The 14,004-nt window shown below is 41.6% G+C and overlaps 1 protein-coding gene across 8 annotated transcripts in view; it reads left to right on the top strand.

The window, feature by feature from the left end:
- The window catches only part of PHKA1 (phosphorylase kinase regulatory subunit alpha 1), a 65,784-nt gene extending 55,546 nt beyond the window's left edge, over positions 1–10,238 (top strand). For 4 of the 8 annotated variants that reach the window (XM_069985834.1, XM_069985835.1, XM_069985828.1 and 1 more), the window contains 7 exons: positions 1,403–1,518; positions 3,881–3,919; positions 6,552–6,581; positions 8,433–8,600; positions 8,695–8,748; positions 8,890–9,090; positions 9,876–10,238. In XM_069985834.1, coding sequence (XP_069841935.1) covers positions 1,403–1,518; positions 3,881–3,919; positions 6,552–6,581; positions 8,433–8,600; positions 8,695–8,748; positions 8,890–9,090; positions 9,876–10,049 — 782 coding nt within the window. In that variant the 3' untranslated portion in view covers positions 10,050–10,238. The remainder of the gene's footprint in view (positions 1–1,402; positions 1,519–3,880; positions 3,920–6,551; positions 6,582–8,432; positions 8,601–8,694; positions 8,749–8,889; positions 9,091–9,875) is intronic. The other 4 variants (XM_069985836.1, XM_069985832.1, XM_069985831.1 and 1 more) reach the window with 3 other exon arrangements.
- The last annotated feature ends 3,766 nt before the right edge of the window (positions 10,239–14,004 follow it).

Here is a 14,004-nt window from a genome sequence, read left to right as displayed (position 1 = left end):
GTTAGCATACAGCTGCTGCTCTGCCCCTCTGAAGCTGCGTTAATGCTGTGGTGCCTGGTCCTCTCTGTCTCACTCCTTTGTGCTCCCCCCTCCCCTTGGAGACGGAGAGCACATGATCTCTGTCTCCTCTGTGGGCCTGGTTTGCTGTGCTATGCTACGCTTTGCAAACTAGTCTCACAGCTGACATCAAGCTGAAGTAAACTGTGATTAGTGTTAGCGAAGAGAGGGTTTGGCACACAGTGTTTAGACATCCGGCGAAAATTTTTATTAAAGTATTGTATTGCCCCCCAAAAGTTATATAAATCAACAATATACACTTATTACGGGAAATGCTTATGAATTGCTTTTTTTCCCTGCCCTTACTACTGCATCAAGGCTTCACTTCCTGGATAAAATGGTGATGTCACGACCCGACTGGAGAGGATAATGGCAGGGGAATGCTCAGTGTCCCTCCAGGGCCCTGTGTCCCTCAGTGTCCCCCTGCCATCATCCTCTCCAGCAGCCACAGCCTGCACAGCTCTGGGAGTCGGGCCGTATCCAGGAAGTGACATCACCATGTTATCCAGGAAGTGAAGCCTTAATGCAGTAGTAAGTGCAGGGAAAAAAGCACTTTATAAGCATTTTCCATAATAAGTGTATATTGATGATTTGTATAACTTTTGGGGGGCAATACAATAGTTTAATAAAAAATTTCACCGAACTTCTCCTTTAAAGAAGCAGTTCACTTTTTATTTTTTTTCGCCCCCCCCCGGGTGGCTGCTGTCAAGTATACTTACAAAAGATGATCGGTGTCCCGTTCTCGTCGGTCAGTTCCGTCCCGCGGTGCCGTTCACATCGGGCGCGCGCTCACTTCCGCCGGCGCTGTGACTCCTCTTCTCTCCCTTGTCATTTGAACGCCGGAAGTCACGCGCTTCCATAGCGAATGCATGGAAGCGAGTGATTTCCGGCGTATAATCACTGGTCAGAGAAGAGGACTCGCAGCAGCCGGCGGAAGTGAGCGCGCGCCCGATGTGAACGGCACCGCGGGACGGAACTGACCGACGGGAACGGGACACCGATCATCTTCTGTAAGTATACTTGACAGCAGCTACCCGGGGGGGCGAAAAAAATAAAAAGTGAACTGCTTCTTTAAGTAATGCCGTGTGCAAGATATTGCAGCATTGTCCCGTTTCCTCGAAAGAGACAAGGCTAGGGCCCATTGCACTGCCACTACTAATGGTTTAGTGCTTGCGAGTACAAACTGGCCTTCAGCCAACGTAAACATTGAAGAGGACTCAGAGCTCACATGAGTACAACAGGCCTTCATTTTATAAAGCCTGGATATCTCCTTGCAAAACTGATGATGTTGTTTTGCCATTAGTTGTAGAATAGAAGATGAGAACTCTTTTTCTATTTCTCATAGTGCGATCTACGGACAAGATGGCCAGTCCTGCTGTTTCCATACACGAATTGGGAGCAGTTGGAGCGACCAAGAGTGAGCGAGCTGGAATCACACGTCTAAAGAGTGAGATCAAACTGGTGAGCTGAGAAAAGTGAATGAATAAGATGAATGCGTTATATCTGTATCTCCCTGGATGCAGTGTAAAGTTGACATTTATAGTTACAGATCTTCTATCTCTTCTGCATTTCTCAGTATAAGGAAAACAAGCTAGTAAGGCTTCACCACGATTCTTGTTGCAATTTCCTTCTTCACTTCTGTTTCGTTTCAGAAACCGGCTTGTACTTATCTTTTAATACTGAGTGAAACATTGCTGATGAAATCCAGAATACCTGTGACTGACGGCATTCACTAATAATATAATACTGTGCATTATTTATTGTGTCTGTATATATGTGTGTATATATATGTATATGTATGTGTATATATATATATATATATATATATATATATATATACAGTATATCATCTTTTGCCTACAGCCGACATTTCTTGGGGTCTCTTTGCCTTGTTCTCTTTTTCCAGCCTAGCATTCTTGTAATAGCATAGAATAAATCAGGACTCTCCCAAACACTAGGTACCTGGAAGATTTCTTGGTTATCTTGTAACATTACAGTACAACTTATAGAGCACCTTCCCCTTAATGAACATCAGATGTTCGGTGGTTTCATTGTAACGCCTAACATTTAGTTGCTGCCATCTGTACCTCTAGATTATTGAGGATCAACTACAAAGACTAGCAACCTGCTAACCGGATCAAACACTGTTGAAGACCTCAAGCAGTCTTTTTAAAACTCTTCTTTCTTTGTAAGACAACACTCTTAATGCGTTTGCAGAAGATTGGCGGCAAAATAAAACATACATTGAACCCACTGAAGTCTTACGGATCAGAAGTGGTAGGGCACATGATGGGTTTGGCTGTTGAACTTAAAGGAGACCTGTCACCCCCCGCGTCGGGGTGACAGGCTCCCGACCCCCAGATAGATCGCCTTATACTCACCTCATGTCGCTGAGTCCCGCTGCCGGAGCCGGTCCCGGGACGGAGATATCCCGGTGAAAAGCCGGAGCGCGCGCTGTGGAGATGAGTCCAGCGTCCATAGAGAATGAATGGAGCCGTGCGCGCGCAGCAGAGATGAGTCCGGCTCCATTCATTCTCTATGGACGCTGGACTCATCTCCACAGCGTCTTCTCACCGGGATATCTCCGTCCCGGGACTGGCTCCGGGACTCGGCGACATGAGGTAAGTATAAGGGGATCTATCTGGGGGTGGGGAGCCTGGGGTGACAGGTCCTCTTTAATCTTGTAGGGCAACAACTACCTCTTACTATACTATCTGGACACCAACTCAAAAGTTCCAACTCTTCTCTGCTGGGCGAGTCCTGGTCGTGGGTAACTACAACCTTTTGCTTGTTAGGCCTCAGTTGCTTTTGTATGCTTAAAGGCCAAAATATGCTAACTTCACACGATGGCTGTAATGGATATTCTACCGGCATACCTAGACTTCAGCAGCTAACAGGATAGGGCCAGGATATGATGTACTGAACAGAATGAAATTTGGATGATGATTATAGCTGAATGTCTCTGACTGGTATTACACCCAGTTGTCTTTGGTGGTGAAGAACAGGACGAGCTGTTAACTAGTATGTTAGGATGAGTATATGTAACAATGCAAGAGTGCTATGGCCCTTTTAAACAGTAGATCAGCAGGGGTGCTGGGAGTCAGACCTCTACCAATCTAATATTCTTGGCCCGTCCTGAAAATAAGCCAGCAATATTTAAAGATTAGATTAACCCTTTAATGCACAAGGTGTTTTTTTCTCTTCTGAATAATATACAAGGCAGCTAGCAGGACTCTGATATTAAAGGGACTCCAATAGCAGAAGTTAGTCATATTGGTAGAAATAGAGATGTTATTCCGCCTTATTGGGTATTTTCATAGCATGTTTTCAGTGATTTTTCATGAATCAAATAATCAGCAAGTGAGGTACATGCCCTAAAAGCTTTATATCATTTTGTATCTACAGCTCACATGCCAAACTATGTGTCTCCGTAGTAACAGACTACAACTGAACCCTATGTAGTCTGATTCTGTAGTCATACTTCTTTTCATTTGTCCCCTTCTTCCCGCAAGCATACAGTATATCTGGCAGGTTAGCGAGACATAGGTTATGAAAGGAAGGGGGGGCTTGGCGCAGAACCAGAGCATGCAGGGCTTGTTTGTAGTCTGCACTTATAGAGACACAAAGTTGCATAAAATGCTAAAATATGTGAAAAACCTGACCAGCTTAGAGGTTGTCTGTGAAGTGAAGCTTGTCTAGTTTTACTTTCACCATAGTTCTGTTTAATGTATTGAATGTCTTTCTTTCCATTATTAGTATGACTGATGATGATTCTTCATTTCATCATGTTCTGACGTGATGCCAATAACTCTTTGTTTTCCAGCTGGATAAACGTAGACTGTCTCTGGCTGCAGATGGCCAGGTGAACTGATGGGCACTTGTATTTGTTCACACATGGCTGCTCCATTCACTGCATGGGCTCTTCTCTTGGGCTAATTCACTTAATTGTGGGCCACAATGGTGCTTACAGTAACTGGCAATGGTCGGTGTCACAGTTGTGGGGGACCTGCACATCTACATGGAAAAGGAGTTTGTCACTTCAAGGATCTGTGCTTAAAATCTTAAGATTTAGGATTTTAATACTATATTTATTTCAATTCTATTTTAGGAAGCAGAGAACTTTAATATTAACCACTATATATATTCTTCATTTGTCTTCCATTACTGAACAGTGATTTTTGCCCCTTTCTGTCTTTTTATTTACCCCCATTTGCTTTGTTCCTTCCCTTGCATCCATGTTGCACAGAAGTAAGCAGATATATAAGTGCAGTGTTGAGGCCTCAGGTACATAGCAGAGTTGAGTGCAGGCCGCTTAATGCGCCACATGGATTCCTGTGCTGTTCCATACCACAAAGCCGCGGAGAATGCATGCGAGGCCATATAGGTGGTCATTCACATTCAAAATGATCGTTAATTTCCATTAAAAACATCCACACCATTTGGCCAAGTGTGCATTTCAATAGGGAGAGGGGAATAGGCCACTGTCCGCTTCTGATGATGTCCCACTCCTCGCTCAGCTGAAGTTAGCTGAATGGGAGTGTAGCCAGGACTAGAAGATCTGACTGTGGAAGCAGCTAGGGAGGTAAGTATGCAGTCTTTTATTGGTTTAAAGCATGTGGAGAAAGTAATCTAACTTTTCTATTTGCCAGGAAAAAATCCTTAAAGAGCTTGTCACGGGGAAAAAAAAAATCTACAAGCTGCCAAACTGATACCCTTGGTCTACCACTGGTCTCTGTCTCTTTCTGGTTTCTATGTTGTGCTAATCCTACATGAGCTGCCCCACTCAGCCAATCAGTGATGAAGGCAGAACACTGCTGTGGCCACTGATTGGGCTGAGAAGGCAGTTTCTGTTGGATTGTCCGGTCACAAGAACCAGTAAGAAGCAATGAACAGCTGAGGACCAGGAGTGTCAGCACGGCAGCTGCGGGGGACCTAGGTAGTTGATTATAACTAGTTTTTATTATCTATAATGCATTAATTATTTTATTAATAATATATGTGTTAATTTTCACAACACCCCTAGCTTATATAATTGTGTTTCTTGGACAACACCTTTAAGTCCTATTAGAGATAAGTCATCTGAACTTTTGGGGGCCTCACAACTCTCCCCTATAAGTTGATCTCCGGGAAGAGAACGATTGGACATGCTGAATTTCAACACCCTACTCAACTGCTTTAACTAGAGATAAGCTGCATCAGAGGAGTCTAGCTGTGGTCTCTTCTCTTCCTGTTGAAACCATATGCACACTTGGCCAAAGCTGCATGTGTTGGGTGCCAGCTGTAGTTGCAGAAGATGTATGGCCAACTTTTGGAACAGGATTCATCTCTGATACCAATTGAATGTTATCGAGTAACATAACTTGCGTGACAAGAATCATAGCCCCCCCCCCCCCCCCCCAAAAAAAAAATAAAAATGATGTTCAACACAATCTTTTTTAACAATTCAGAATTTGATTTTGGAACACTTGCACTTCCGAGGTGATATGAGTGGTGGAGAGGAGGCATGAGGTTAAGTTTGTGGTGGTGCTTGTGTATATACACAGTAAATAATAGGGGTCACCCACTAAGTCAGGTCACTATAGTGATCTTGTATCACCAAAGCCTCGTAGATGTTTGGAGATTTACCTATATCAGCAGAACCGACCAACTAACTAGATGCTTCTTACATCTTGGGATGCCTGTCTGCAGGTGCGAGCTTTAATAGCATAACATAATCTGCCAAAATGTATGCCAGGAGCTTTGATTATATTTAGCAAATCTTAATATATGAAACAACTCTGATTTTATTCATAAATTACATCATTAATGTTTTATTGTTAAAAGTAATTTTATTGGCAATGCTGCATGATATAATTGGTAAATTTCTGCTTCATGGGACATTATTACCCTGCAATCACTTGATGACAGTGAGTACAGTGCTGTGAGTTTAGGTGGGGTTTACACTGTGTATTTTTCTTGTTTTTTTTTTAACATGCGTTTTCTGTTTTGATCGAAGTTTCCAAAACAAAAAAGGCAAGTTACAAGCGCAGCAAAAATGCATAGTCTGAACACTTAGCGGGCATCTATACCCTTTTGTAAATGTGGCTCAATTAACAGATGACATCTGGTGATATAAGTCCAATCATATACTGCATAGATTCAGATCCTGAGGGGCATGCTTATAGCAGTTATTATTTATCTTGCGCATCTTACATTTTGAATGCTCTAAATATGGAACATAATACAGTATGCATATGGCATATGTAACCAACCATGAAAATAGTACAGTATGTGCTTGGAGACTGGAGCACATATGTATGCTCTGTTCTTTGAGCCTTGTTTACCACAGCATACTCTGCACTTAGGCATCCGAGGATCAAGGCCAAATATTGCAGCTGACTAATGCTGTAGTCGTAGTCAGACTTATATTCCCACTTTACAAACTAACTGAACAGCAATGCTGAAAACACGGATTTTAAATGCTAATATATTTTATTTTATGTTTCCCAATACAGGATGTAGATATATTTTCAGCTGCATCACTGGTAAATATACTTTTGCTTCTACATATTAAAGTTATATAAGTAATGTATTGCTATGGATTTTGTAATGAAATATTATCAAAAGTACAAAATAATTTCACTGAAGCACCAGGGGAAGCATTACAAACCGATATACTTGAGAGAGACTCTTTATAGCGTCAGTATGCTCTAAAAGGGTATAGGAACAAGGATGGACTGAATAAAGAAGCCTTTAGAGGATTTTATAAAGAATTGAAGAACTTGACTATTAAGCCTTAAAGGGAAACAAATCTAACTTGCTTATATGTCCCTATTGTGCACAGGGAGCTGAGGATGAAGGTAAGTTTCTTACCTTCATCCTCCGCGTCATTTCCGTGCAGTTAGTAGTTAAATCCATAGGCTAAAAAGGCGGTGCCGCCAGTGCACCGATCCGGCCGGCCCGCTCCACCTGATAGGGATAGGTGGAGGAAGAGGAAGAAGTTTTAGTGAAGACAGCTAAAGTCTGCTGCCCACAAGACAACCCCTTTAATCATAGCCTACATTTTGTTCAGTATCCAAGGTGGAAATACTGTATCTGAAAGTCTAAGGGGCAGATGTATCGGGGTCAAAAAGTCTCAAATTTTTGAGCAAAGCCCCTGCTTACACAAATTGTGCTGCTTTTTGACATTTTGTGCGCTGCTCCTCCCCATGTACACAATGTTTTATGATTTTTGGCTGGATTTTGCAAGCTTTAGATGTAGAGTGTATGCCAGCTCGGAGCTGGTAAAATTTAAAATTAGAGCTGTGTAAAAAAAAAATCAGCTCTTAATCCATTTGCCCCTAAATCTGTTTGATGAATGCCACTATGTGCCCCAACCTTTCTAGATGTTTTTATTGGACAGAATAGCATGGCATTCTAGGCTGTTCTGATTGTTAAACATAACTTCTCCTTTTCAAGTCTTTGGGGCGGTCCCCGGCAGTGTCTACCTGTCCCCCAGCCTTGATTGATAGATTTTAGAGATGAGCGAACTGGGTTCAGGTTTGAGTTCATCTGAACCTGAACTTTCGGCATTTGATTAGTGGTGGCTGCTGCAGTTGGATAAAGCTCTAAGGCTATGTGGAAATCATGGATATAGTCATTGGCTGTATCCATGTTTTCCAGACAAACTTACAGCTTTATCCAAGTTCAGCAGCCCCCGCTAATCAAATGCCGATCAATCGGGTTCGGATGGACTCGAATCCGAACCCGGTTCGCTCATCTCTAATAGATTTCTTTCTATTTGGGTATAAGGAGTGATCCATCAATCAAGGCTGACAGGGCTGGGAAAAGCCGCTGGGGACCGCCCCAAAGACCTGTGGTTCTGGCTGCAGGAAAAGAATGACAGGTTCCCTTCGAACAGTAACATAAACCTGATGGAGAAGACCAGACTTTTAGCTAGTTGTCCTGTTCTGTGGCAGGTTTATTCTAGACCTAAAACTACAGGCTGCCCCTTCTTGTAGAGGTCACTTGTATGTGTACATACAGTAGCATAGGCTATTTTATAGATGTGAACGTTCACTAAGAATGTTTTTTTGCAGATTTATTATTTGGGGTATACATGTATTTACTGAAATAGAGATAAGGTCTTCTTTGTGATTTATCTATGTTTGTACTGCTGCAGGCAGAATTAGAGAGTGGAAGCCATGGCTGCTTACCAGATTAGGCATCATCAATATCAAAGCTCAATCCTATTCAGTTCAGAAAGGCTAAGCTGCAGTACCAAACACATTCATGGGCAATGTGAAAAGCAGACAGAAATATGTATATCAGAAGGCTTTTTTTATGTAATAGGCCACCTTCTTTATATGGCAGCAGGATTTTTGTTGCACGCTATCATGTCTTTTATTCTAATTCAGAAGCCTGGAGACCCGCTTTCCTCCTCTGGGGATCTCTCTAACATCTCAGATAGCGACATCACTTACGACAGTCGGCAAGGCCAGTGGCTCAGAAGGCGGCGACTGGATGGCGCTCTGAACAGAGTTCCAGTAGGCTTTTATCAGAAAATCTGGACAATCTTACAAAAGGTAAAATATTACAAAAGTTCACTTGTGTGGAAAATGTAAAAGCAATTTCATTCATTCTGTTATATATATTGATTTTTTTTTTTATTACTTTTAGTGTCATGGATTGTCTATAGAGGGCTTTGTCCTGCCGTCCTCCAGCACCCGCGAGGTAAAGGATCTCCTTCTTAAATATGTCTACCAAGCATAAACTTTATATGTATGGCAGTAAACTCTACAACAAATACTTCTGTCTTGATGCTGGAAATGCTTTGATCCTAGAATATTCCAATCTTTTATTTGCTACATACAGATGACCCCAGGCGAGCTGAAATTTTCTGCTCATGTAGAGTCCGTCCTAAATCGTGTGCCACAGCCAGAGTATCGCCAGCTGCTAGTTGAAGCCATATTGGTTTTAACTATTCTTGCCGATGTAGAAATCAACAGTGTAGGTGGCATCATCCACGTCGAGAAGATCGTGCAACTAGCTAATGAATTGTTCTGTCAAGAGCAGGTATGTACGGTGACAACGCTTTGTGCATTAGGATAACTGTAATACTGTAATCCTAACCTTTCATGTTCTGAACTTGTTGCTGAAGTTGATTATGATATAGTGAGGTCCCATTTTAGGTTTTGTTATGGGGTCCTTGTAACATTTAGGCTATGTTCACACAATGATTTTGAACAGCTATTATTTGATATTCAAAACCACGGCTGATATTTTGAGGTATCAAATAACGGCCGCTAATACATTTTTCAAGTTAATGTTTGCCATGGTCTGCCTTTTCACACCCTTTCGGGAGTGGTGTTTTTAAAGTCCCATTTAATATAGTGCAAATTACAATGAAAAAACAAAAATCAGTGCGTGAACAGCGTAAAATAACAGCCGCTGTTTGCTCAATAACTGGTGCAAAGTAATTACACAAACATTAACCTGACGGCTGCTGTGAGCATTGGCGTTATTTTATACATCGTGTGAATCAATGTTTCCATAGACTTCAATGGAAATCATTGAACAATAAAAACAATGGCCATTATTTTAAATTCAAATGGCGGTCGTTATTTCAGTGTGTGAACATAGCCTTAAAGTGTACATGCAGAGTTGGTCTCCCTTCCATCCTGAAAAGATCAATGCGGGGAGATGCTGAGACAACACCCAGCAAGTTCCGTGCAGGAAACCTTTCCTGAAAACCAACTCTGGACATCAGTTTCTCTTTGACATACTCCTACAACTGACTATATAGTCTCATGTTATCACATGATGGTTACTTTTTATATCCTTTTTTCTCTTCTTTGCAGAGAGCCCTTGGTGCAGATGATGCCATGTTAAAAGTAGATCCTGAAACTGGAATTTGTGCCCTGCTGTATGATAGCGCTCCCAGTGGGCGCTTTGGCACAATGACATATCTCTCCAAAGCAGTGGCGATCACACTGCGGGATTCCCTCCCACACGGGGGTTGTACCATGCAGTGACCACACATCAGAACATCACAGAGCGGATGAACCTGTAACGCACTACACAAGTTTCATGTTGCCATTTCATGATGCCTACTTACTGAAACTTTTTTCTTTTCTTTTATTTTGCAAAGAACCACAACAGCCTACTGAATGTTTACAGACCATGTAGTAGTGTAAATTGCTTTTAAAACTACAGTTTAGGCTCTATTCTTTATATCTTTAGGCTCTATAGTAGTATCATGGTTTCTGATTGAAGATTCTTGACAGATCTTTCACCATTTTCTTTTTGCAACAGAACACATTAAAGGGGTTATCCAGGGCTACAAAAACATGGCCACTTTTCCACCTACTGTTGTCTCCAGTTCAGGTGCAGTTTGCAATTAAGCTCCATTTACTTCAATAGAACTGAGTTTCAAAACCCCACCCAAACTGGAGACAACAGTAGAGGGAAAGTGGCCATGTTTTTGTAGCGCTGGATAACCCCTTTAACCTATGTGGGTTGATCGGCTTTCAGATTTTTTCTTTTCTAGATGGAGTACTGCAGCAAGCTTCGCTCTTCTAGGTGTCGACAAGCAATGGAAACCTGATCATATTAAGCTACCGTTAATGTGACCTTGCCTGACATGGTTTCACCTGCCTTACTTTAGCAGAGATACTATAATGATGCCCACCCACTGAAGAAACATGTTGTTTCTGGTATATTTTTTTTAGTAGTCTTATGTTTTTTTTTTTGCTGCTCCATGGGGAAAATATGCTCCCAATAATAAAAAAGTATAGTTGAAGCTGATATTAAACTGCATATAACCAGAATGGATTTCATTGACTATTATAAGGAGAAGTACCATATTGTTCTAAGAAAATTAATGGGGTGATCCTGTTTGTTTTATTAATGGAGAAAAGTGAACAGTTAATAAATTTCCAGCAATCTCATAGTCTCTTATAGGGGATCTGTCAGCAGTTTTGAACCTTTGAAGCTTCTGTCAGTTCCATGAAGAGGATGGGGAGATGATTTCAAGCTTTAATGTGCACGAACAAACAAAATGTCTTGTACAGTTATTGCAAGTGACCAGAGGCAGATCCTTCATGATGCGTACCCAGAGTTCTGTGCACTTCCTCTCAGCTATGAGCTTAAGCGTCCAATCAGCAGGCCTCTAGCGCTATCATTCATAGCTGAGAGGGGAGCCATTGAAGCACTTAGAGCCAGCGCTCTCTGTATTTATCAGAAAAGGGGTTGTCCAGGCTTAGAAAAACATGGTCCCTTATTTCCAGAAACAGTGCCACTCTTGTACTCCGTTAGGGAGTGGGTTTTACCGCTCAGTTCCATTAAAGTAAATGGAGCTGAACTGCAATACCACATACAACCTGGGGACAGGGGTGGTGCTGTTTTTACAAGAAAGCGTCTGTGCTTTTTTTTCTAATCCTGGATAACTCCTTTAAAGTGTCACTGTCGTTATAACTTTTAGAATCTAAATCAACAGTAGATTCATTAATTTCTTTTAGTTATCATGCTGTAAAACAAAGCTATTCTTATCAGAAATCCAGGTCCGGTCTCCTGAATGCAGCTTTTTAGACTAGTGCTAGTTGAAAAAAAAAACCTAATCCTATGGGGGGAGATTTATAAAACATGGTGTAAAGTGAAACTGTCTCAGTTGCCCCTAGCAACCAATCAGATTCCATTTTTCATTTTCCAAAGAGTCTGTGAGGAATGAAAGGTGGGATCTGATTGGTTGCTAGGGGCAACTGAGCTAGTTTCACTTTACACCATGTTTGATAAATCTCCCCCATGAAGTCTGACCTGTACAGAGTCACGGCTCAATGTGTCCATCAATCACATGACTGCCTTCTCTGTGTGCGCACAGATGGCCTGGAAAACACTGGACTTTCTGTGTTTAAACTCTGAAAAAGAAAGTCAGAGCAAAAAAAAAAGACTGTAATTTGCCAACTTTCTTTATATCACATCTACTGTTGATTATTTAGATTTTGAAAATTATAACGACAGGTACACTTTAAGGATTTGCCTCCTGGGCACCAGCGATCACAGTGCCAGGGATGCCACAAAAAATGTAGCATAACTGCTACATCCTATTCCTCTTCATTAACTGATGACATATAATAACTCTCTTTCATTGATAGATATCGAAGGTCGGACACCAATATCCTAATCATTGCACTATGTTTCATTGAATGTTAGTTAATTTTAGTTAAAGAAAAATATTTTATTTAAACAGAATTAAAGTGTTTTCCTCAGAGCAGACATTAAGGTGTGTAATAAGTGACTGACAGATGAATATATATATATATATTCAGGGAGACCCCGTAAGTGTCCTTACTACTTTCCTGTTTACATAGAGGGATGTACTATTGATTTGTATCAAAGTTTGTTTCAGCTTCAGTTTCTTTTCATGGCCCTTTTATATCACTTACATGTGGTACGTAGACTGTGGGCTTGTAGAGGACACAGTTTGTCTGGCTTCTGTATTTGCACTTTTATGTATTTGTACTACTGTATAATTGTGTCACTATATTTGCATAGTAGTTAAAGAGTGTTATTTAACAGAATTAAATATAACTGCAGTGTCCTGTGACTCGAACCTGACTTACTTTTATTAAATGTTATATATACTTGTATTGCTAAGTTCTGACAATGAATATTTTTTTTCATGTTAAAAAGTACCTGTCACAAAAAAATTACTTTTGACATGTCATCAGACATTTCAAAAGTTATTGATCCCACTGGGTCTCAGCGCTGAAGCCTGTTGCGGTTATAGCCGGGGAGAGCACAGTCCACTCTCTGGCCGCCTAGGTAGCCTTATAGACCATTGACAGAGTCAGCCGTAATGGTGATAGGGCCAGGGAGTGAATGACACAGCAGCTGCAGCCTCTCCTCGGCTGTGTCTCCTGATCCTAGCCATTCTCAGCAGTAAGATCCGCTGGGATCAATAACTTTTGATGTATCAAAAGTTATTTTTTGTGACAGGTACTCTTCAAATACAAGTTTAAAGTGACTCTGTGACCCCCAAGTGCTTATCAAGCTGGTGGCACCACTGGATAAATATCAATGAAATCATTCAGAACACATAGTTTTTTTTCTGTTTTCTATTTTGGATGTAAATAGCGTCAAAGAGGCGGAGACTACTGTTTCCTGGGCCCTGGCATCACTATGCAGCACTGTGTTGTATGCACAGTGTATACAGCTGATTATGCAAGGGGTGGGCATACATTATGGTAAAGTGTAGCGGTGCTAGGGCCCAGGAAATACTAGGCTCCGCTTCTTTGGTATTTTTGTGAAAATAAAAACAGATAGAGGCAACAGAGGGATGTTCTGAATGCTTTGATTTATACCTATCCAGTGGTGCAGCCAGCTCAGTAGGCAGGTGCAGTCACAGATTCCCTTTTGAAACCCTGTATTTGCTGTGGATTTTCTGTGTGGAATCTCCATTTACAGTAGCAGCAAAGTGAATGAAAACTCTTCCACTCCTCAAAATCTTTGTCGAAATTATCAAGTCCTTGGCATGTCAGTTGGTTTTGGATCCGCTGCCAATTTATTGTAGATGTTCCCTGTTTACTTCAACGGCTTAGTGATAATCCCCCAAAATTATCACTATGTGGGAGGTACACAGCGGGGTCATAATTACTATGGGGGAGGTACACTGCGGGGAGCATTATCACTTTGTGGGAGGTACACAGTGGGGGGCTTTATCACTATGTGGGAGGTACACAGCAGGGGGCTTTATCACTATGTGGGAGGTACACAGCAGGGGGCTTTATCACTATGTGGGAGGTACACAGTAGGGGCATTATCACTATGTGGGAAATACAGAGCGGGTGAATTATCACTATGTGGGAGATAAACAGCATGTCACATTATCACTGTGTCAGAGGTACACAGCATGGAACATTATTACTATTTGGGAGGTATACAGCAGGTGCATTATCACTATGTGGGAGGTACACAGCTGGGGGGCATTGT

This window comes from Dendropsophus ebraccatus, chromosome 10 (assembly GCF_027789765.1).
Source record: "Dendropsophus ebraccatus isolate aDenEbr1 chromosome 10, aDenEbr1.pat, whole genome shotgun sequence".
NCBI classification, from domain to species: domain Eukaryota; kingdom Metazoa; phylum Chordata; class Amphibia; order Anura; family Hylidae; genus Dendropsophus; species Dendropsophus ebraccatus.
Note: the sequence above shows the minus strand (reverse complement) of the source record. Positions and strands in the feature narration are given on the sequence as shown.